General features: G+C 40.9%; 1 protein-coding gene and 1 long non-coding RNA gene across 16 annotated transcripts in view; one reads left to right on the top strand and one right to left on the bottom strand.

The window, feature by feature from the left end:
* Positions 1-1,587: 1,587 nt before the first annotated feature.
* Positions 1,588-20,264, bottom strand: THOC1 (THO complex subunit 1). Its single transcript, XM_071418014.1, has 21 exons — positions 20,111-20,264; positions 18,936-19,009; positions 18,766-18,826; positions 17,790-17,856; positions 16,641-16,759; positions 15,926-15,974; positions 15,334-15,429; positions 14,989-15,071; positions 14,433-14,506; positions 13,743-13,851; positions 12,521-12,652; positions 12,041-12,141; positions 10,720-10,786; positions 10,502-10,552; positions 9,801-9,871; positions 8,440-8,535; positions 8,080-8,145; positions 6,043-6,126; positions 5,672-5,819; positions 4,096-4,174; positions 1,588-2,040 (listed from the first exon to the last, which is right to left on the bottom strand). The coding sequence occupies exons 1-21, from the start codon at positions 20,156-20,158 to the stop codon at positions 1,745-1,747; spliced, it is 1,971 nt and encodes a 656-aa protein (XP_071274115.1). The 5' UTR covers positions 20,159-20,264; the 3' UTR covers positions 1,588-1,744.
* The window catches only part of LOC139585346 (uncharacterized), a 34,712-nt gene continuing 34,149 nt past the window's right edge, over positions 20,211-20,773 (top strand). For 4 of the 15 annotated variants that reach the window (XR_011677049.1, XR_011677061.1, XR_011677059.1 and 1 more), the window contains exon 1: positions 20,212-20,380. This is a non-coding gene — a long non-coding RNA (uncharacterized lncRNA). Of the gene's footprint in view, positions 20,381-20,773 lie in introns of all 15 variants that reach the window. The other 11 variants (XR_011677054.1, XR_011677045.1, XR_011677047.1 and 8 more) reach the window with 8 other exon arrangements.

Here is a 20,773-nt window from a genome sequence, read left to right as displayed (position 1 = left end):
GTGTCTCCTGTCCTGTTACTCATTATTCAGTAGCTAAGTCCAGTGTGGTGGCTGCAAAACTGGGCTTTGCTTCTTTACAGGACCTCCTGCAGTGACTGGATGTGTGTGACTGCTGTAAAAAAAGCCTTTCGGCACTACAGGCTAAAAAGCACTATCAAGGTCATCAACACCCTCATCCCTTGATGTACAGGTTCCCAGTGTTGATGTGTCCCAGTGCCTGCTGAAGAGCTGGTCCATATTCATATCAAATACTTTCACTTCTGTTGGCAGGGTGGTGAGTTTGCTTGTGCCTCACTTGATCAGAAAGGGTCCTTTTACCCTTCCCTGGGACCTGGCATAACCTGTGGCCATCACACTCAGCTCTTCTGCCTTGCAACTGTTACTCCAGTGCCACCTTCCTGCACAGCTTCACCTGGGAGCACACCAAAGGCCTGGGGCTCTATTTTAAGTGGATGCTTCAAGGCAAGTTCTGCCCATTAAGGAAGCCCCCAAGGCAGTGCTGGCTCTGTTCCTGCAGGCCCCACAGAAACACCTCCAGGGTTAAATTCTTGTTCTGGATCCTGTTACAGGGGAAGGAGAGATGGTGTGGTTACTGCTTTATGGAACTACATCCTCCCACTGTCATCCTCAGTTTTCCCAGCACTGAAGTTGTCAGTCACACCTGCTCAGCTCCACTCACAATATGCTCAAGTCCTTTAACCAGTTGAAACTGTTGAAGTTCATACCTTCTACCTGCCCCTACCTGCAGCAGGAGCTGCCGACCTGGGCTGTTATTTCCAATAATTTTCTGTATCTCTGCCCCTACCAACCTTCACTGAAGCACCCTAATCAAGTTCCTAATTTAAGTCTGGAGTGGGGCAGACACAAAATCAATGGCTCTGCAGGCAGGAACTCTCCTTTGAGGTAGTAGCTAATCATGCTGGAAATTCACAGCTATGAGTGAATAGCTGAAGAAATACAGAGTTCAGTGGCAGAAGCACTACACAAACTAGCCACAGAACAAGTTGTAGCCAGCTGCCACTTAACACCACAAAAACCTCTCACGTTTTGAGGGAAAACAGCTACAGATAACCATGGCCTTAAAATGAAACCTTCACAATTACCTGTGACAAAAAAACTTCTTTGTTCACCAGTACTCAGGAGTGTTCCTACACAGCCAAAGAATGAGAAGCTAAAAGTAATCACTAACAAAAACCAGCATGGAAATCCCTTGATCACTGACTGAACCAGTGCTTCAGTGGGAGAGCAGGACAGCGCTTCTTCCCTGGAAGGCAGTGCTGTGCCTTGGAGTGCCATCACAACTCTCTCATTTTACCTCTTTTGACAGTCCCCAGCTCCCATGACCCCAAAGAGTGACTCCAAAGTCCTTCACACACAGTTCTTCCCTGCTGTGAGGAACGAGCCTGCCAATTCTCTGTCCAGCAGGAGCAACCCGAGTTCTGCTGGTGCCAAACTCCCAGAGCCTGCCCCAAAAGCTGCAAGGACTCTCCATCCTCCCTTTCATGTTCTACCACCAAAGATAAAGCTTCCTAGTTCCAGGCCACAGCGACTAATCCTTTGTCTCAGACACTCTGGACAATCCAACAGTAATATTAAAAAGCTTTATATCATTTACCGAACATAAAATACCTATCAAAAATCTATTGCCTAGCGACAAAAGTAACAATTATCAATGGCAAGCACCAGAAGAGTCACAATTACCAACCCCCCAGCCCCAAGTCAGTCAGTTGGCATCTGAGGCGAGTTAGCTGCTGCCTTCGGTGTCGTTGGTGAGGCTTTCGGCCAGCTCCCCGAGGCCGGCCTTGGTCAGCGCTGTGATCAGGTTCTCGGGGGTGGCGTGAGAGCCCTCCTGATCCTGCCAGGCCACCAGCAGCTGCTTGGCTCTCATCTTCACATCCTCGCTGTCCAGCTCGATCTGCCTGATGTCAGACTCCTTCATCTCCAAGTAGGGGGCCAAGGCCTTCCACTGCTCCCCCAGCCTGTTGGCAAAGGACTCGATCTGCTCGCCCGTCATGGCTTTGTCCCGTTGCACCTCTGGACCTGGGGAAAACAGAGAAGGAATCAGTGAGACACAGGGAACACCTCCAGACACTGCAAATGAATCCTCCATATTTTAAATCCTCTGTTTATTTACTGACAGACTGACTTACACCTACTCGAGCTCCAAGAGCAGATTTTTACAGGTGTTTACCTGGGTTTCAAGAGCTATGTCCCTTAATGCCCATAAATATGGAAAATCTTGCTTTTTATGTTATCTCCTTTTATATTGAGAGAAGTGCCTAAGTCTTAAATACATCAGAAATGCCTACTCCAAGTGAAAACAAGGATTTTGACAGACTTCAACACAAGTCAATTATAACATTAAAATACAGAGTGATCTTTAACATTTAGCTGTATTTTGGAATTTTTTAGCCACCTTACTCAAAGTCAACCCAGGTAAAAAAATACAAACAAACAAACCCAGTATTCATTCAGTTTTTTTGTTCCTATTGGCAACACGACAGGGCTATGACAGTAAATTTCATGTGTAGTCAGGAATTTTCTATCATTCTGGCATTGACATAAAAACCATGGAATGCTAGGCTCTGCTGGGAAGCCAAGTGCTACAGTGATTACAGATGGGTTTGCACATTCATAGCTTATCACAGTCTACAGTCTGTGGCTTACCATCCCTGTTTATTTCACAATTTTAAAGAAAAAAACACCAAAAATTGAAATACATAGAGAAATTAATCATACTCCTACTTTTAAATAAAATTTATTTTATTAAAAAATAATCTCTTATTAAGAACTAGTCCCTTCTTGTGCCACCTGAAGAGAGGTGGCACGGAGTAGAAATTTCAAGTCTCTCCAGCACTTATCAGTCACAGTCATTTATCTGAACTAAAGTCACACAGAGGAAAAGGACAAAAGATGCAGAACAACAAAACAATAAAAGCCCTCAGATCATTTCTCTTATGTCTAAGCACAGCAGACCATGGTTCTGCCATCATTGCTTTAAGACAAGATTTAAAGAAAGACATAAATCCCACACAGTGACACCACAAAGGCTGTGTGCATTAGCATTAAGCTAAAGAGGAAAGAACTTCTCTACTATTGCAAAGGAGACTGTGGAGAAGGTCAAGTGCTGGATGGAAAAGGGCAACATGAGAGAGATTCACAGAAGCCCACAGGTGTCTTTCCACTGACAGAAAACAGCTTGCAACAAAGCTGCCAGAGGTACCCAGTGTTTGGCTTCTATGCCCTGTGCATCCCATCCGCCCGTGCTGGATGGAAAAGGGCAACATGAGAGAGATTCACAGAAGCCCACAGGTGTCTTTCCACTGACAGAAAACAGCTTGCAACAAAGCTGCCAGAGGTACCCAGTGTTTGGCTTCTATGCCCTGTGCATCCCATCCGCCCGTGCTGGATCCAGGAGCTGGGATACAGGGTTATAGCCCACAAGGGTGCTGTGAGATGAAGGCACGAATGAGGATGGAAGATGGCAGATTCACAGACAAAGGAGATAGGGAAGGACACCTAGGAGCAGGACATGCCAGGATTAAAGGCAAGAGACAGACACAGATTGTGGAGAACAATGAGTGAGATGATGTTTGTCAGGAAGGTTGTTCTTCTTCCAGAGAAACTTTTGCCTCTAAGGTATTTTAAATGAAGAAGTAAAGATCTCAGAGTTGGAATATATCCATTTTTGAAAGTTCCACAGTTACTACCCCAGGAGGGCTAGGGGAAAGTGCTTAGCCCAGTGATTAAAGGGCAGAGAGAACAGGAAAGTGGGAGAGGAGCACTCACACAGGCTTTTACACAGCTGACATTTCAGCCCTGAACACCCAGTGACACTGTCAACACAGACTACATAGCAGAAAAGGTGAAAGAGGCTCCTAGTGAAAGTGCTAATCCAACAGGTTGGAAGCTTTCAGCATTGCAGGCCAGGACACTGGGAGGCTGCTCCTGTGTCCCAAAAAGGCTGTGCTTGTTGGTGCTAATGCACTGGGGTAAGCAGGACTGATGGCCCTCAGTGGAAACTATGTTAAAACACAGATTCTGCAACACATATCAAGAGAAAAACTGGAAAGACTAAGAATATGCAAGTCTTACTTTCATTGTTTTCCTTTAATAAAGCATCATTATCTTCCTCATCTTCATCTTCACCTGTTTTTATTTCTTCAGAAGGAGGCTACAATGAAAGAACTAAACATCACTGGATGCATTTTGTTTTCAAAGAGAAATTCTACAGCTCTGTCCTTGTCTCTGGAATGTGTGTTAGAATGGAAAGTTTGACACAATCCCACATGAGAATCAAAAATCCCCCAGAGTCTCCTAAACACCACTAACACCAGTAAGTTCTAATAAAATATATTACTAACTAAAAAAAAACTCATCAAAGCATCCACTGATTTAATAGGATTTTTCCTTTTCATAGTAACAACAACTAAGCATTCCATAGCAAACTTTATCACTTGCTTAAAAAAAAAAAACCCAGCCAACCAAATTTAAGATCACTACTGATGAACATTTAAAAAAAAAATCATGATTATTGTTATTCATTAATTTTATTCCACACTTGGGAATTCCTCAAAGTTTATGTACTTTCAGACTTCTGGAAGGTGGCAATCAAATACACAAACAACAAACTTTTCACTCCCTCATTCAGGTACTGATCAGCCAAAAGGTTTCATCTTTTTCTATATTTCAGCCACGGGCCTTAGGTACACAAATTGTTTCTTGCCATTGCTTTTGGCACATGACAGTAGTACCAGGAATATTGCATGCAGCCATACCTTAATACATTCAACAAATTACAATCCCCACATTTTTTCTAAACTTGCTCTTAGCTTACAGTTAACTCTGATGGCTGGACAAACAAAACAGCCATATATTAAACTCCAACCTTTAGACCTCACATTACAGAGAAGGAAAGTCTCAGTAGAGAAGCAGGGGTTTGTATCTGCAAGACATTGCTGGGTTTTGTGCCAATTCAGAGGTGTAGAAAGCACCCCTTCCCCACTGGCAGCCTCTCTTATCACTGTGTATAAAGCCATCTGAAAGGCCCCACCTGGACTCAAATTTGTACTGTTGACCAAGTAAAGGGTTAATGCCTTAATTTTACAGCTCCACAAGGTTTATTCTTGTTTTGCATATTTTAGAAGTCAGGGAGCTGATAGAAGACCTCAGGCAAACCTTGCTGTAAAGTTCTGGTAAGCACAGCACCATCAGCTGCACATACTGCCTCTTTTCCTGCCATCCCAGTATATTCATGAGCCATGATTCTGGCTAATAAAATTCTGGCTTCCATAAAATTGGTCTGCACTGCAACATGGAACCCAAGCAGCTGGGTTAATATATATATATGTATATATTCACACACACACACATATATATATATATATATATATATATATATACACTCCCACCTACCAACAGGGTTGCCACAGCTGGTTTTTTTCAGAGTACAAGGCAGAGTTCAACAGTTACTACGTTAATCAGTGTTACTCAGTTTATTGTTATGGGAATGTTCAGAGATTAGTCTAATTTTATTTGTAATTTTTATTTCAGTGTACAAACTTTTTTCCTGGCTGTTTTTTTTCTCCCCCTCTGTACCAAATGGACTGCAGAGGGACAACCAGAAAGTGAATGAATTCAGCATTTATTATCATAGGATAATATTACTTACAGGCAGCTCCTTGGCTAATTTGATTACCATGTTTTCTAGATATTCAGGTAAACTCTTGAACTGTTGGTTTGTTGGCTGGAAGAAGTGGGGACTTCTGCGTGCCAAAAGTCTCAGTGCTCTCCAGCCATAGTTAGAATTGTTCACAGCCCTACAATAAAACACAAGTTTGATTATTAAAGTCTGGCATCTATAAAAACACAGAGAAAGATTTGAGACATTTAGTAATATAATTCTGTCCAAATTTAATCAGTTTTTGTACATTTCTGGAGTCCTACACAGATACTAGTAATGCTGAGAACAGTCTGTTTTCTTTAACAGTCCAAACATGAAACAGATTAAAATCAAGTGAAACACAGCAGAGATGGACATACTTATATTTATTTTCAACCATGTTTTCAGGGTCTGCTTGTTCAATAGCTTCCTCAAAAAATTCTTCCAGTGTTGGCATATATTCCCTAAAAAAAAAAAAATCAAATAAAGAGCTTAAATATGCTTCACAAACTTTTCTAAAATGGACAGTCTTTGTTTCTTTTGACACATCTCGAGCTCATCCACTGAGGAGAAAAATACAAATCCCAAACCAACCCACTCAAATTTAACAATTTTAAACAAGCAAAGAAAGTGCTTGGTACATATTGCTATAAAATTATTAACTGCATAACCACTAGAGTGTGCCAGCAGTTGCTAGCACTGCCTATTATATACATTTAAACCTCCTGCCATACAAAGAGGTGATGTCAACATCTGTTAGCAGCATTTGCACAGCTCACAAGCGCTCAGAAGTCTAAAATGGTTGCTAGTTTGTGCCATCTGACAGCAGCAAAACATGGCTGTCCCTGCCACCCCCCACCTCAGCTCCATCTGCTCTCAGAACTGCTTGTGGTGGGTTCTGACAGGTACTCAAAGCAGCACAAAAGGAACCCTGACCTAAAAAAAGAACAGAAATGAAATTTCACACCATCAGGATGGTTTGCTGCTGAGAAGACTCTACCCAAGAAACACAGATTGTGTGAGAGCTGTAGGTTACTGAGAGCCAAGACTCTCAGTGGAGCAAAGCAAGCTCATAATGATCTGTATTTCTCCTACCCAATGCTGACAGAGACACACCTGCTTCTGTAAGGGAGTCTAGCAAAGGGCTGGAGCAGGGGGTGAAGCACACTGGTCTATACATTCATTTCAATTTTGTTTTGAAAAAGGCATTTTGCCCAGGGCAGCAGTGCCCCATGCATCATCACTGACTACTGGAAAAAGCCAACACCTTGAAAACTCATCTGAGTCCTGCCACATTATCCCCAAAACAACCATCTAAAAAGGGGACAGCTAAGGAAGTATTACCCCATTTGAATGGAGATGTGAAGAACCAAGGCAAAAAGCTTTCACTTGACCACATACAGTCACAAAGCCCACGACAAAAACTTGCAACTGAATCTTGACACTGTGGGATCAATTTCCTGTTTACCATGGCATGCATTTTCTTTGTTTATCTATGTTTGTTAAGGGCTTTATTTATTTATTTTTGTTTAAAGGCATTGCAGCACAATACAATCACACACATGGAACCAAAAGCTTTGGTTCCAAACACAACTCCACCTTCATCCCTTGGCCTAGTAAAGGCAAGCATCCTGTCAAAGGCCTTCCTGTACATCCCAGCCTCACAAGAAAGGAGGGCACTTCCTCTGCAAAACTCTGAACCTCTAGAAAAGCAATTCCTCCACCCAGGAAATCTGCACAGCTAGCACCTCTCCCCACAGAACCAGACTTTACAGCCACTACTAGCAGAGTTCTCTTCGGGAACTGTCCCATTCCTTCTCCAAATTTTCTTACTCTGCATCATGCCTGCACAGTAAAAGAGATTTTGACACCTGTAACAAAGAAAGTCATGTAGCAGAGTATATTTTAAGCATTTCCTACAATTGTGCAAGCAGAAGGGACAACTAATAATTGCATTTTTCTGTATCTGCCCCACGAACAGACACGGTATGTGCTGGAACAATGCCTGGTAGCCAATTTCCTCTTATCTAGCATTGTTTAAAGCACAGGCCTGCTCGAAAATCATAGCCAAGCAGCATGCTAACTTCATCAGAGCCAGACTTGGCAGTCTTCCTTCATTATATAAGGTAATTAATTATACAATCATGTTCTACAAAAGGAAAGTTTTCATCTGGTTTTCAGCTTAGATTTTACTTTAGTAAGCAATGAAAATTACTGGCAGCATAAACACTCGAAGAAGTGAGGAAAACTGTAAAGCGGTTTCAGGGCAAAAATTCATACAACCACCTTCTCTAAAGGTGTGAAATGCACACTTCCTGAGATCATCTTGTACATCTTCCTTATGCCAATTTTGTAACTCTCTAATTAGAGTGCTAATTAGTTAGCTTTAAACAATGACACACCCATTTTTTACCTACCTACTCTCAGATTTACAGGCTTCCATGTTATCAGGACATAAATTCCAAAGGCGGGTCAGCTCCTCACTGAAAAGAAAAGCATAAACACACATTGTTTATGTTCATCATCCTACCATGCCACACTCATGGACTGTTTTAAAGGGATCTGGAAAAGATGGTTATAAGGAAAGAAAGGCTACTGCAAGTTTTAAAAGAGTGATATATCCTTTGGCTGTTCTTTGGCAGCTCCAAAATAAGGATGTTTGAAAATTGATGTATAGAAAAAACAGTGGGAGGAAAAAACCCCAAACATAAAATCCCCCAAACCAATTAACCAAGCCAAACCCAGAAACTTTGTAAAGGAAAGAGAAACCAACATACTTCCCCATAAGGATTTTTTTGTTTGATCCTTTTCCTAAGAAGTCCTCTGGAGCTGGCCTCTTCCGCACAGGCCTCATTGGCTTAGAATCAGGAGGTCTAAAGAAAAAAAAAATGCTCTTTAGTGTCAAACCAGTAATATCTCAAGAACAAAAGAAGCTGTTTCACCTTCACCTTTCACCTGAGATGAGGACTGAGGGACAGTGAGTCTAAGGGTCTAAGGGTGGAAGGAGGCAGTGGGGAAAAGGAGAGAGGAGGCAAAGTAGAGATAAAGGATTCTGCCAGACACCAAAATTAGTTCACTCAAAAATATAAAGATCTACCAGAGTCCCAATAAACAGAAGGAAGCAAATCACAATTGTGCCAGCAGGACGTGATCTACCCTGCTGCTGGGATCATGGTTGCAAGGTCTCTTTCCCCAGCTGCACCTGATTTCATGGGATTAGAGATTGGAGATCCCAGAGGACTGAGGTTAGGGCAAGACCTACCCAAGCTGAAACTCTGGATGAGATCTAAAGGAGACAGAATATTTATAAAAGTCAAATTTCATAATTTTACTTCCCCACAATCCCCCTGCAACAGTAATTTCTCTCTTCTAACAGCCCCCCTCCCTTTTATTTACAAACAGCTTAAGTCATGAAGAGGTGGCTGCACATCATCTCTCCAATAAAAGGGAATCTCCAAAGATATAACGACCCACATGTTCCTTACCACAAAGAGGCCATTCTGTGTGTACAATGAAGAAGGGTGGAAGACAAATGTTTGGTCATCCCCTCAAGACAGTCAAGTAGACACATGGAGTCAAAGTTCAAGTTTTGCCACTAGTTAGTAACACAGGAAACTTTCAGTGGTGATAGCCATCTAATTGTCATTCCCTTTAAGGTAAGTGATCACCATCAAGTGGCAAACTAATAAATAAATTGTGTAAGAGAACTGTTACACAAACTCCAGGTATGCTGCCCTGCCCAAATCCATAATGCCAAAGGCTTCATTAGAGGCAGTCCAAAGGGATAAATGGAAAAGTCAGGCACTAACCACTTCAACCTAGGGTCTGCTGAAAGCAGGAGGCAGCAAAACCTGCTCCAGTCTCCTGGACCAGTACCAGTACCACAAAATATTGCCCTGAGACAATGAAGAATGCTCTCCTGAGAGCAGACACACCCATAAGCACCTCTTCCCTGACATACTGCAAGCCTTATGACTTTTGGCAGAAATCTAAGAGCCTGCACTCACTGAAGGGACAGGCAACTGTACAGATCTCCAAGTTGTGTGAGTGGTCAATATACACCATGGGTAGCAGACTCTGAAGTGGAACCACCATTTCAAACAAGCAGCAGAAAGCTTCTGTTCCATAACACAGTTACCTTTCTTTTACAAAGCTTGGGCAGCCCTCATTTTTCCATGAGTTCCAGTTTTCTTCAGTATTTAATATATGCTGTAGAAAGACAGAAGGTATTGCACATTATTAGGGTCATAAGCATGTTCTTGACCCCAAAGTTTTAAATTGAGCTATTAAAATTAAGGGGAAAACTTTGTTCTAGGTTGTGTGTTTCAGTCACTATCCTGAAGATCATCAGTATAATCTTAGGCAACTGGATTGATTTATGCAAAAATAGTGTAACTCCTCTCTTCAAAAATTGTGGGAAAAGCTTTATCTCCCCTGGTCTAGTCAAGAAAATAGATACGGTCAAAGTAAAGGAAAAAAGGATAGCAAAAAGACAATTTCTTGGGTTTTGATTAATTTCACTTGTATTTCATTTCCATGTCTTTGGGCACAGGACTCCTATCTGCAAAAGCTTTGGAATATTTTTTGCTTTCCAATGTGCATGTGTACACATGCACATACAGGCATATCTCCATTTCTCCCCTGAAGAAGGAAGAAAGACATTAATGAAAACATGGGATAAAATATGACTACAAAATAATAAGACACTATAGGACCAATTTTTACTAGGATGAGGTAAAAGTTCTCAGATATAATAGGTGTGTTCAAAAAGCTAGTATAAGCTGAAACTGCTTTTTTATGTGCTATAGACTTTGTTCAGGCAGGCATCAAAATACTCACCTCTACCATTTTTGAGAATCTTTCCCCATCTGGAGGATTTTCTGAAAGAAGCTATGAATGAGAGAAAAGAAGGTGAACTTTTTGCATTGTATCTGTTGCAGAACATGTAGGTAAAGAACTCCAGAGAAAATGGTGGCTACTGCTTTAAAGGTGGTTGATACAATATTACATGCTCAATATTCTTCCATGTAATTTTTATGAGTAGATACTGTACCAACCTGGTAGACTGCTTTTGTAGTATCTTCAATCCAAAGAGACTGTTCATCTGTTAGAACATAGTTTGAACTGGAATTGAAAAAAAAAAAACAACACATCAGAAAGTGTGCTGAGGACATATAATTTATACTACATACCTTGTGAGGGGTGTTAAGAGGAGATCTGAGGAAAGTGCTTTGAATGTGATCTGCTCTGCTCCCGGGGCATTTACTAGTTTGTGGAATTAATTAGATGTGCTTGGGGACTACACTTTCAAGGTGTAGATTCACCCAATAGGAAGCTCATTTGAGTGATTCAAGATCAAGCCTCGATATTGGACCCAAAATACAGCAAATGGGCACAATGAAAAGATTTACCTCAAAAACACTCACCAAGTGTTATACCACCATTTGTATCCCATGCCATCCTTGACCACCAATAAGTGACAATTTATAATGAACATTTTAATGCAATGACATTGAATGACTGTCACCTCAAAAGGACTGAACTGGAATTCACAAGACCTGAATTCCATTCCTTCTCAGCCACTAGACTGCCTTGATAAATGATCTGTAGAATTAGGATAATGATCCTAGATTACAAAGTTCTTTGAGAGCTGTTTACAAAAAGCAATATATAGCAGGTGGGAGACACCTGCCTTGTTAAGGATGTTAATTATTACGTGCAAATATGGCCCAGGGCACAGGAAATGAGATGGGTTTTTCTTCAGAATAATGTTAAGAGACTAGGAACAGATGGAGTTTGGTTCTATCCCATGAATTTATAAAAGCAATTATCACCATTGCTATTTCTTGCCATTTTAGACAGAGTTCTGCAGTACACTAAGAAAAAACAAATCAGCAACCAATGCCACTTTGCAAAGCCAGTATAGATTCAAAATGATGCCACACACAAGTACCTTGCACTGGTCTTAACAACTGGGTGCTGCCAAGGAGAGTCTCCTTCCCTGTCATGGCTGGCACTCACTGTAAGCAAGTTTTAATGGCCTCTACTTCTCTGAGACCCCACAACTCACCAACCTGGCAGAAAACTTACTCTGCAAAGATGAGCAGATTGCATTTCTGCCTGTATAGTAAATGGCACAATTTTAAGCAACCAACATGAGAGCACAGGAGGGCAAAGAATCAGGCAGAGGAACAGAGAAATTAATTGAGACCTCTGCTTTCCTGCTGTTAAATAACTTCAGGCATACCCTGTATTTACCAATCCAAGGCTCCAAGTTCCACAAACTCAGAATAAGTAGGCAAACTATTTTAAAATATTTTGGTTTATCTCCAAGTTCCTAGTTCCCCATCCCCAAAACACAAAGTATTTTCACATTACCTTTTAAATTTGACTTGTCCCTTTAGATACTGAAATAGTATTAGGTACTGCAACAAGATGTGACGACGGAAGTTACTGTCACTCAGCTGTAAATCCATCAGCTAAACAACAATAAAAAAGCAAAAGATCTTTAAATATTTACTCTCTTTTAATTTATCTTTGTAAAGGCAACATTAGAAATGAAATCCAATAAACAAATGGCAGCATTATTGAAGACTCTTATTCCAGAAATAGAAGCCTCTGAGTCATTAATTAACAGAGACAACCCACAAAGAATAAAATACAAAAAGGAATAGAATACATCTATCTAAATAAAATGGCCAAACAGTGTAATAGGATATCCAGAGAAACTGTGGAGTCTCAACTGGACATAGTGCTGATCAACTGCTCCAGCTGAGAGCTTTGAGAAGGGAAGCTGAACCAGACATAGGTTCCTTCCAACCTCAATTAGCTTGAAATTCTGGAAGGGAAGCCACGTACCTTTTCACTAGTTAGGAACTTTGCAAAATACACATGTTCTCCTCCTGTTTTTAGTTCTTCCAACTTTTTTCGGGAAGCCTGAGTGTCATCCAATTTGTAACTTTTGAAAACAGCCAAAACTTCTTCCGAGTACTATAAAAGAGAGTTTTTTTTATTTACCACATGAAAACAATACTGAACCTTTGCAGACCTAAAGCCAAGCAAGTAAAATACTTGGTAGATCAGCTATCAGCCCACTGAAACAACTGTTAGAAATGTGAACAAATGTGAAACATTTGTTACTGATGTGCAGGACTGCTCTAAACACCACAAATGAAGTGAAAATGTTATCATGTCAGAACATTTAATCATACAGAATATTTAAAGTATGCTAAGAAAAAAAACATTTTAGGTTCTGAACAATGTGTTGTTGTTTAGACATCATGAAGAAAAAAGGTTCACATGATCACAGTGCTACAGTAAAAAATTTCATCTGAAAGACCTAAGTCTTTTATCAGTTTCTGAACTGCACCTGTGGTGTTTTTCTGTGGGTTTGGTTTTTTTTTTTGGCCCCATTAGTAGACGTCATAAATTAGATTTATACTAGGATGTCTGAGCAGATGTCACCTCTTATTACCAGAACACAGAGAATGAAGATTAAAAAATAACTAAGCTTCTTTGAATTAAATAAATACTGGGTGACAAATTTTGAAGAAACAGTACCTTAGCAATAAATCCTCATCAATATTCATACTAAGCAAAACTGAAACAGCTGGCTGAAGGGGACATTCAAGTCATTGCTTCTACAAAGAGATTTTCTTTGTTAGAAACCAGTAATCTTTAGGATGCCACTGGCATCAGTATGACTACTCAAAAATAACAGTAAGGACTAGATAGAGCTATTTATCTTCTCGGGGTAAAAAAACCCACCCAAACCCACAACTTCTGCTTGTTGCAGCTGATAAACCACAAAAAAAAAAAAAAGTACTTCTGGCACTGTTGCAACATGTGAAGTATTTCTGGTATTGACAGACAGTAGGAAACTTATTGTACATTTTAACACAATATATTAGTTTACTGAAAAAGGCTCACTTAAGAAAGCGTCAAAATGCATTTCCTAATGCATTATGATTTTCCAGCAGCCTGAGCCTTTGAACTGTTCCATGCTTATGCTGTCACTGCTACTCATGTAAACAATGACCTTTACTTAGGCTGAATGGTTGAAAGCATGAACTCAGATTACCTTAAGAAATGTTTTCCATGACACCTTCTCATAACACTGCACAGGATTTCTAAAATAATCTTGAAGTGACCAGAATTTTCTATACAGGTTATAATCTATTGGAATGGAACTGTGGAAGAAATAAACATTGAAAAGCAATATACTATATTCAAGTTCACTCAGGAATGTACAACCCCAGAAAACATTATTCACTTTGGAAGTAAATTAGTGAGTCAGTAGTGAACCGTCACAGAGGAATCTGTAACTCAAAATTTGTCCTTGTAAGAGCTTTCCATTCAGTCTGTTGTTCTTTCTCACCATAAAAGCAAAAAAGTACACAAAAGGGGTCTTAGGAGTTTTTTACTATCTGTGGCATGAAGGGGAACACAGCTTTTTCTCCTTAAGCATATACTCAAAATCCCTGAATACATCTTATCACGAGTTTTGTGAAGGGAATTTGTAAAACTGTCAAAATCAGAGTGGTTCTCAGCCAGGGTATACAACTTTTTCAAATCTGTACATTTTTGTTTTCCAGACAACTTAAACAATTAAGACATTGCCAGGAGCCTTCACTGATTAGATACATGTAATCTTCAGAGGGCAGAAGATGAGGAGAATTTCGATCTCAACATTTAAAGATATTTCCCAAACAGCATTTTTCCTTTCACTTTATAATGCTTTGCTTCAGCTTTTAAATTTCTGTCAGCTCACCAACTCGTTGGTGCTTCATCATCTCCCATTTCACCTTCTTCCACATCCATTCCTTCTTCCCTCTCCTCAGTGTGCTAAATAGGAAAAAAATATTTAAGATTTATATAAATGCCACTACAGTTTGCACTGAGTTCTCACAGTGTTGTTTACTGTAAACATTCAATTATATATTAGATCAGAAAGCTTAAGCTGGTAACTCAAAAAATCTCTGAAGTATTATTACTGTAATATGTGTAAAAAATTTCTGTCTTAATGCAATGGTAGTCTCATTTCTCCTGAAAAAAAGCTGAAGAGACAGCTCTGTCCTCTGCATACTGTGGGGAAAACTTTGCACAGTAAGTGACAGTACTCATTCCTCACAATCAAACCTGTCTTTTTCTCCCTCAGGGTGCACAGTTTAATGTTCCAGGTAACCTAACAGACACCTGGGAATGCCTATTCCCAAAACAACCAGAGGGACAACCAAATTATGAACCTACAGTCCCAAACACTTTTTGTGCAAACAATCTTACACATTAACTGCAGAATCAGTGAAAAATTACATAGGAATTTTCACCTTCTGTCCCAGAGTGCTCTCATGTTCATTGGTATTGAAAACAGTGACATTTTCCAGGTTAAACTGACTCTGTAGGTTAAGTCCTGTGAAAAACAAAGAGAAAGTCTTAAAAGCTGTGAAGTTCCCAAGTCTGTTTATGAAATACTGATACTCAATTCTCAGAGCAAAAACTTACATCTGGAACCAAAGCAAATAAAAGTCACAACATCAAGGAAAGACACAAGAACTAGGATGCAAATGCAAAGTGATTTGGTCCAACTGGATTTGGTCTGCAACCTCACAGACTTTAAAGGTTCAGCTTATTTAGTCTCAATGTTAAGTGTGATGAAATGCAAAAAATCTCACCTGACTTTTCTGAAAGTGGAAATAACCTAGCCAAGAATAGCTGAATTCTTCCACAAAAGACTGTGTTTTGTGACTTAGATAATCTTCTTAGGAGATCTAAATATTGTAAAAAGTAAATAATATTAGTATTTATCCCTCTTTTAATTTCTCATGCAACAGAATTCAAGACTTGCTAATCACATGATCTACAGAGCTAAGGAAGTTCATAATTGTAAATTCAAATGCCAGTGACTCCCTCTGACCAGACATACTTGTTCCAAATGCATTCTGCCAATTCTCCTAACACCTTCAACACCAATAAAAAATAAATTTGAATGAATCCTACTCAAATATAGCCTTGGATACAGGCACTGTCATTGCTGAGGAATGACATTCTTCTATAATGATCTCCACTGATGAAGAGCTCCCTGAGGCCTGAATGACTTTTACATTAATAACCAAGAATGTGTATCTGTTCAGAGTGATGCACCTTTTAACTTTATTACTTACTGAACACATCTGAATTTAAATAAAGTTATTAAACTAATTTTCATTTCCTGAGATAGGAAGTTCTTTAATGCTGCTCTCCCCTGCCTGAAAAACTACTACTCACCATTGCACATGCGCAGCAAGTAATTCTTCCCTGCAGAGTAAAATGTGTTCTGAAACAGAGTAAAGGCATTTAGGACATTAGAAGATCATAAAACCTTCCTGAGCAGATTAATCCAATCACAAGATATGAGTAAGTATGAGTCACTCCTACAGATAACTCTAAATTTGAGTCTTCCCTTACATAACAGGCAGGTTTCACAAAAAGGCAAGTCCCACAAATTCCAAGAAAGCATGAAATACATTTACATCCAGCCTTCATAAAGAAAAATCACGTGTGACAATGAACTGTAAGAACACCATCCTTTTTTTTTTCTTGGAATGCACTAATTTTTACACTCATTTCCTTTATTACTCCATGTATGATTTGTACAAATAAGCAAAGAGCACACAAAAAAGATTTAGAGTGTTCACAATACTGGTGATCTGGAGGAAGAAACTGGGAGATACCTGAATCAACAATAAACAACAGTTTGTGAATATGTCAGGGGCCATAATGTAATCTGAAACAAACCAGCCTGAATGACTATGGGAGGAGGTTCTAGTTAGAAAATCCAGATAAAGAAAACACTGAGACAGTAGAATGCTTTTCAGGTGCTATCTCTGGAGTTCCTGACACTAATGTGTCAGCCACAAGGACAGTTAAATTCTGTTCATCAAAATGGTTCTTGTAGACAAAAGCTTTGGCCAAACTATGGAAGATTTGCAGAAATACCTACCGATTTCCAGGTAGCAACATTTTTCTCCACAAAAGTGAAAATTTTGTCACACTGATCCAAAGGGAGGCAATCCAGAACATCCCCCAAAAGCACAAAAGGAGTTGATGCAGTGCAGATACCTATAAGGAAAACAGGGAATTTTTTATTCAACAAATTTGAACTGAAATACAAAACAAAGAGATGCATTACACTTGAGGGACATTTTATTAAAAAAAGTAGAAGAAAGAAGTTCTTCTGGGTTCCTACAAATCCTAACAGAAAACTTGGGCTAAAATGTGAACTTTCACTAAAGTTATTTCTACACATACTCAAACAAGATTTGCAAAAGCTTTGCACTAACATAAAACAAATATTAAAACAATCACTGTTATAAAGATCTCAAAATCTGAAACAATGTCACATCTTTCTGCAGACTGCAAGTGAACTTTTTCAGACTTCTATATCCAGTTAGTCCCACTACACACATCCATGAAGGCTGAGAGCCTTTTCAAGCACCACTAAAACAGTCCTCCAAGTCCATCCACCCATGCTCTGCAGGCAATGCCTGCATTCCTCACAGCACAGCTCTTGTTATTCCTACAGCTCATAAAACATACATGTAATTCACCTGTACTTAGTGAAACAAACGATTCTTGATGAATAATGTGAATAAATAAACAAAAGGAAGAGAGCAAAAGCCACTTCAGAGAACAGCACACTGATTTCTGACACAATCTGTTATTGAAACAGATCCAGGTATCTAAAAACCAGCCATATCCTGACAGGAGATGAGCACAGATACACAGGAGATGTTATTTCTGCCTCTGCCTCACTCACTGGTCTCATCTCTGAAATTATGATGGGAAACTTCTATCATTTTAGAGTGCTGGACAAAGAAACTGCTAATCATGCTGCAACCAAATCCATCCATCTTTCTTTCTTAACAAAAAATAAAAAGAAAAAGATTCCAACACAAATGTCACATATATAACCAAATTTAATTATATTATACTTAATTTCTCTTCTGAAACTAAACACTAGCATAAGAGCCATATATCACCAAAGATAACCACAGTAGATGATTTACAGAAATCAAGATTTTAAAATTCCCCTAAATGGTCCCTAAAACTGTCAATAAATTTGAAAGAGAGATGCTCTTTCAATGCTCACCTTCTGTGACTCCATTAATAGCAAGAGATATAATTGCCAGGAGATTCTCACATGGAGCTTTGTTTATCTAAAGAAAGAAAACACTGTTGAAATTCTCCAGTCTGACCATAATGTATCTAACAAAACTAAAATTCTTGTTTCCAAGTAGGTATATTTAAAACAAATACTGACATTCAACTTGCCAAAACAATCTATGAAATCTGACCTATCAGTTAACTGTAGTAAGTTTTTATTGAGAATTAAACCATTCCTGACTGCTTCCAGCCACTAGAGACCCAAATGCACAGTCATTTGCCTCTGAAAATTAATATCCCACATCCAGACTTCATTCAAATATTATTTGATCATACACTATTTGACTCCTTTCATCAGTCTTTTCAGCTGATAGGGCGGCTTTGTTACATAAGTAACAAATCACAAAATAGTTTTGATCTGGGGAGGCCAAAATATCTCATTGCTCAAACTCTCCTGCCAGGGGCAGAGACACCTTTCACTAACCCAGGTTGCTGAAAACCCCATCCAACCTGACCTTGATCACTTCCAGGGATGGGGCATCCACAACATCTTGGGACAACTTGTTCCAGTGCCTCACCACCCTCACAGTGAAGAATTTCTTTCTGACATCTACTCCAATCCTACCCTTTCCACCTACTTTTAAAGTACAGTTATTGAACAATGCATGTTTATGAATTAGAATTTTAAGATGCAGTAGACTTTCATAAACATTACAAAGAACTGCTAGAAAAGGCTCAGACAACAGCTCTCACTATAGTGTGATATCTCTCAAATACAAGATTCTACCTACCTCCTTGAATCATCTGTCTTTAATCTCAATTACCTCACCATTACATAGCTCCTGTTTTTAATAAAGTGTTTTCTTACACTAAAGTACATTGCTGTTACATTAACATACTAGCCTGCTAATAGAAATGTGAGGTTCAACAAGAGATAAGCTTCAGCAGTTTAAAATACTTACTATTTCTTCTTCTACAACAACTCTAAAAGCTTGATCCAAGGTACACTTCTTTTCATTTTCACTGCAAATGCAAACATTCCACCTTAGTTAGTAACTACCCTCAGGCACAAGATTACTAAAACTTATCTAAACAGGCAATTAAAAAAAAAAAACAAGTGACCTTCACTTACCTTCCAGGAACCTGGTTAAATGCATTCAACAACGGCTTGATGCTTTTGTTAATCAGAGCCTCTCTGGTGGATGTCTACCAAATGCAAAGAGAGAAAAGCTACAACACCAGCACAAAACTAAAAGGATCTTTTAGTGACAGTGCTGACAGTGGACAGAAATACTAAGGAATCTTCCTGCCACACACCTTGTGTTAGTTTACAGAGAGACCTTTGTAACAGGAAGGGCAAATAACAAGCACATGGGAAATTAGGCACATGAGCTGTTAGAGCATCTCACCTCAAACGTGGGCTAGCAGCCTGGTGAAAACAGCATTTCTAAAGGATACACAGAGGATCAGGCTCTTGTGACCAACACTGGACCTATCATTGTCTCAGGTGCCACACTCAGAGCTTCAGGTGGTTATGATGCTTTGGGACACAGATCAGGGAACACTCTGAGTCGGAAGGGACCCACAAGGATCACTGAGCCCAACTCCTGGCCCTACAAGGACAGCCCCAAGAACGGCATCATGGGCCTGAGAGCCTCTCCCTGTCTTCAAGGGAGTTAAACAGCTCCTCCCAATTTTCTACCACCTACAAACTCACATGGGATCCCTGCAAGTCCTACGTTTATGAAGATGTTAAAAAGCATATGACTCCTGCTAAGAAGGTGGTCTAAAAATGACTGCTTCCTGTTACAAAATCGCTCTAAGGGATCGAGTGCTTGTGCCTCGAGCACTCCTGTGCAAATCCCATCCTCTCGTCTGACAACCTGAGGGGATCCAGAGGCCGGCAACACACGGAGCCCCCCAGCTCTGGGAAAGGAAAAGCATCCCTCAGCAGAGACAGAAAGTGCAATACGCCCGGACGTTTTACTCGGGGGGGGGCACGCTACACTTTCGTTGTCTTTCACATTAATTTTCGCTAACCTGAAAACTGATCCCCCCCTCTTGGCCGAGCCGGCGCACAGCCCGCCCTCACTCCTCGCTCCCAACTCTCACTCCCACTCCCACTCCGCCGCACCCCGGCCGCGCTCAGCGCTCCATAAAGCAGCGCCCGGGCCGCTCCCGGCAGCAGCCCCGGCCGGGCCGCGGGCCCAGAGCCACCGAGGCACAGCCCGGCCCCGCAGCTTCGCGTCCGAGCGGCAGGGATGAAGGGAAGGCTGGAAGGGCGGGGGGAAGGCAGGGGAGGCTCACCGTAAAGCGGAGCCGCGCCTCGGGCAGGCTGAAGAGCGGCGGCGACATGATCCTGGCCGGCGGGCGGCAGGGAGGGAGGGCGGCGCTGCGGGCGCGCGCCGATGACGCCGTGGCCCCGCCCCCCCAGCGGGAAGCGGGAGGAGCGGGGGCGCCGTCGGTTCTGGGAGCGGGACGGTGCTGGGAATACCGGGTTGTGCCGGGAAACACCTCCTTGATGGCCGGGTCCAACCGCTAACCCGGCGCTGCCAGGCCCGCCACCCAAACATCCAGGTATGGTGGCTCCACCGCTTCCTCGGGCAGGCTGTTCCAATGCTTGGCAGCCCTTCCTGTGAGGCGATTCTTCCTGATATCCGGCCTGAACCTCCCCTGGCACAACCTGAGGCCATTGCTCTTGTCCTGTCACTTGTTGTCGGGGAGGAGAGGCCGACCCCAGCTGGCCACAGCCTCCTCTGAGGTGTTGTAGGGGTGATGAGCGCTTCCCTCGGTGTGCAGGTGTTAGAAGGATAAATATTTGCATTTAATATTTGTCGGCAGAATTGGCTTGATAAAGTTTAGTATTTGACATGTTTCAATGATCTCGGATGCAGGGAGGTTAACAAAGCTTGGGGAGAAGGAGATAGCACTGAGAGTGGATGTGAAAAATGTGTATTATATGATTGGCTT

The sequence above is a fragment of the Agelaius tricolor genome, unplaced genomic scaffold (assembly GCF_023055355.1).
Source record: "Agelaius tricolor isolate 1412-34295 unplaced genomic scaffold, bAgeTri1.0.p SCAF_2, whole genome shotgun sequence".
NCBI lineage: Eukaryota > Metazoa > Chordata > Aves > Passeriformes > Icteridae > Agelaius > Agelaius tricolor.
Note: the sequence above shows the minus strand (reverse complement) of the source record. Positions and strands in the feature narration are given on the sequence as shown.

What these genes read in the sequence shown, in the direction of transcription:
- THOC1 (XM_071418014.1), bottom strand. Translation starts at nt 20,158, where the DNA reads ATGTCGCCGCCGCTCTTCAGCCTGCCCGAGGCGCGGCTCCGCTTTACG. An exon ending in GATGAAGCACCAACGAGTTG is followed by an intron (nt 13,852 to 14,432) that starts GTGAGCTGACAG and finishes TTTCTTCCACAG; the next exon opens with TTCCATTCCAATAGATTATA. An exon ending in GATTCTCAAAAATGGTAGAG is followed by an intron (nt 9,872 to 10,501) that starts GTGAGTATTTTG and finishes GTCTTTCTACAG; the next exon opens with CATATATTAAATACTGAAGA.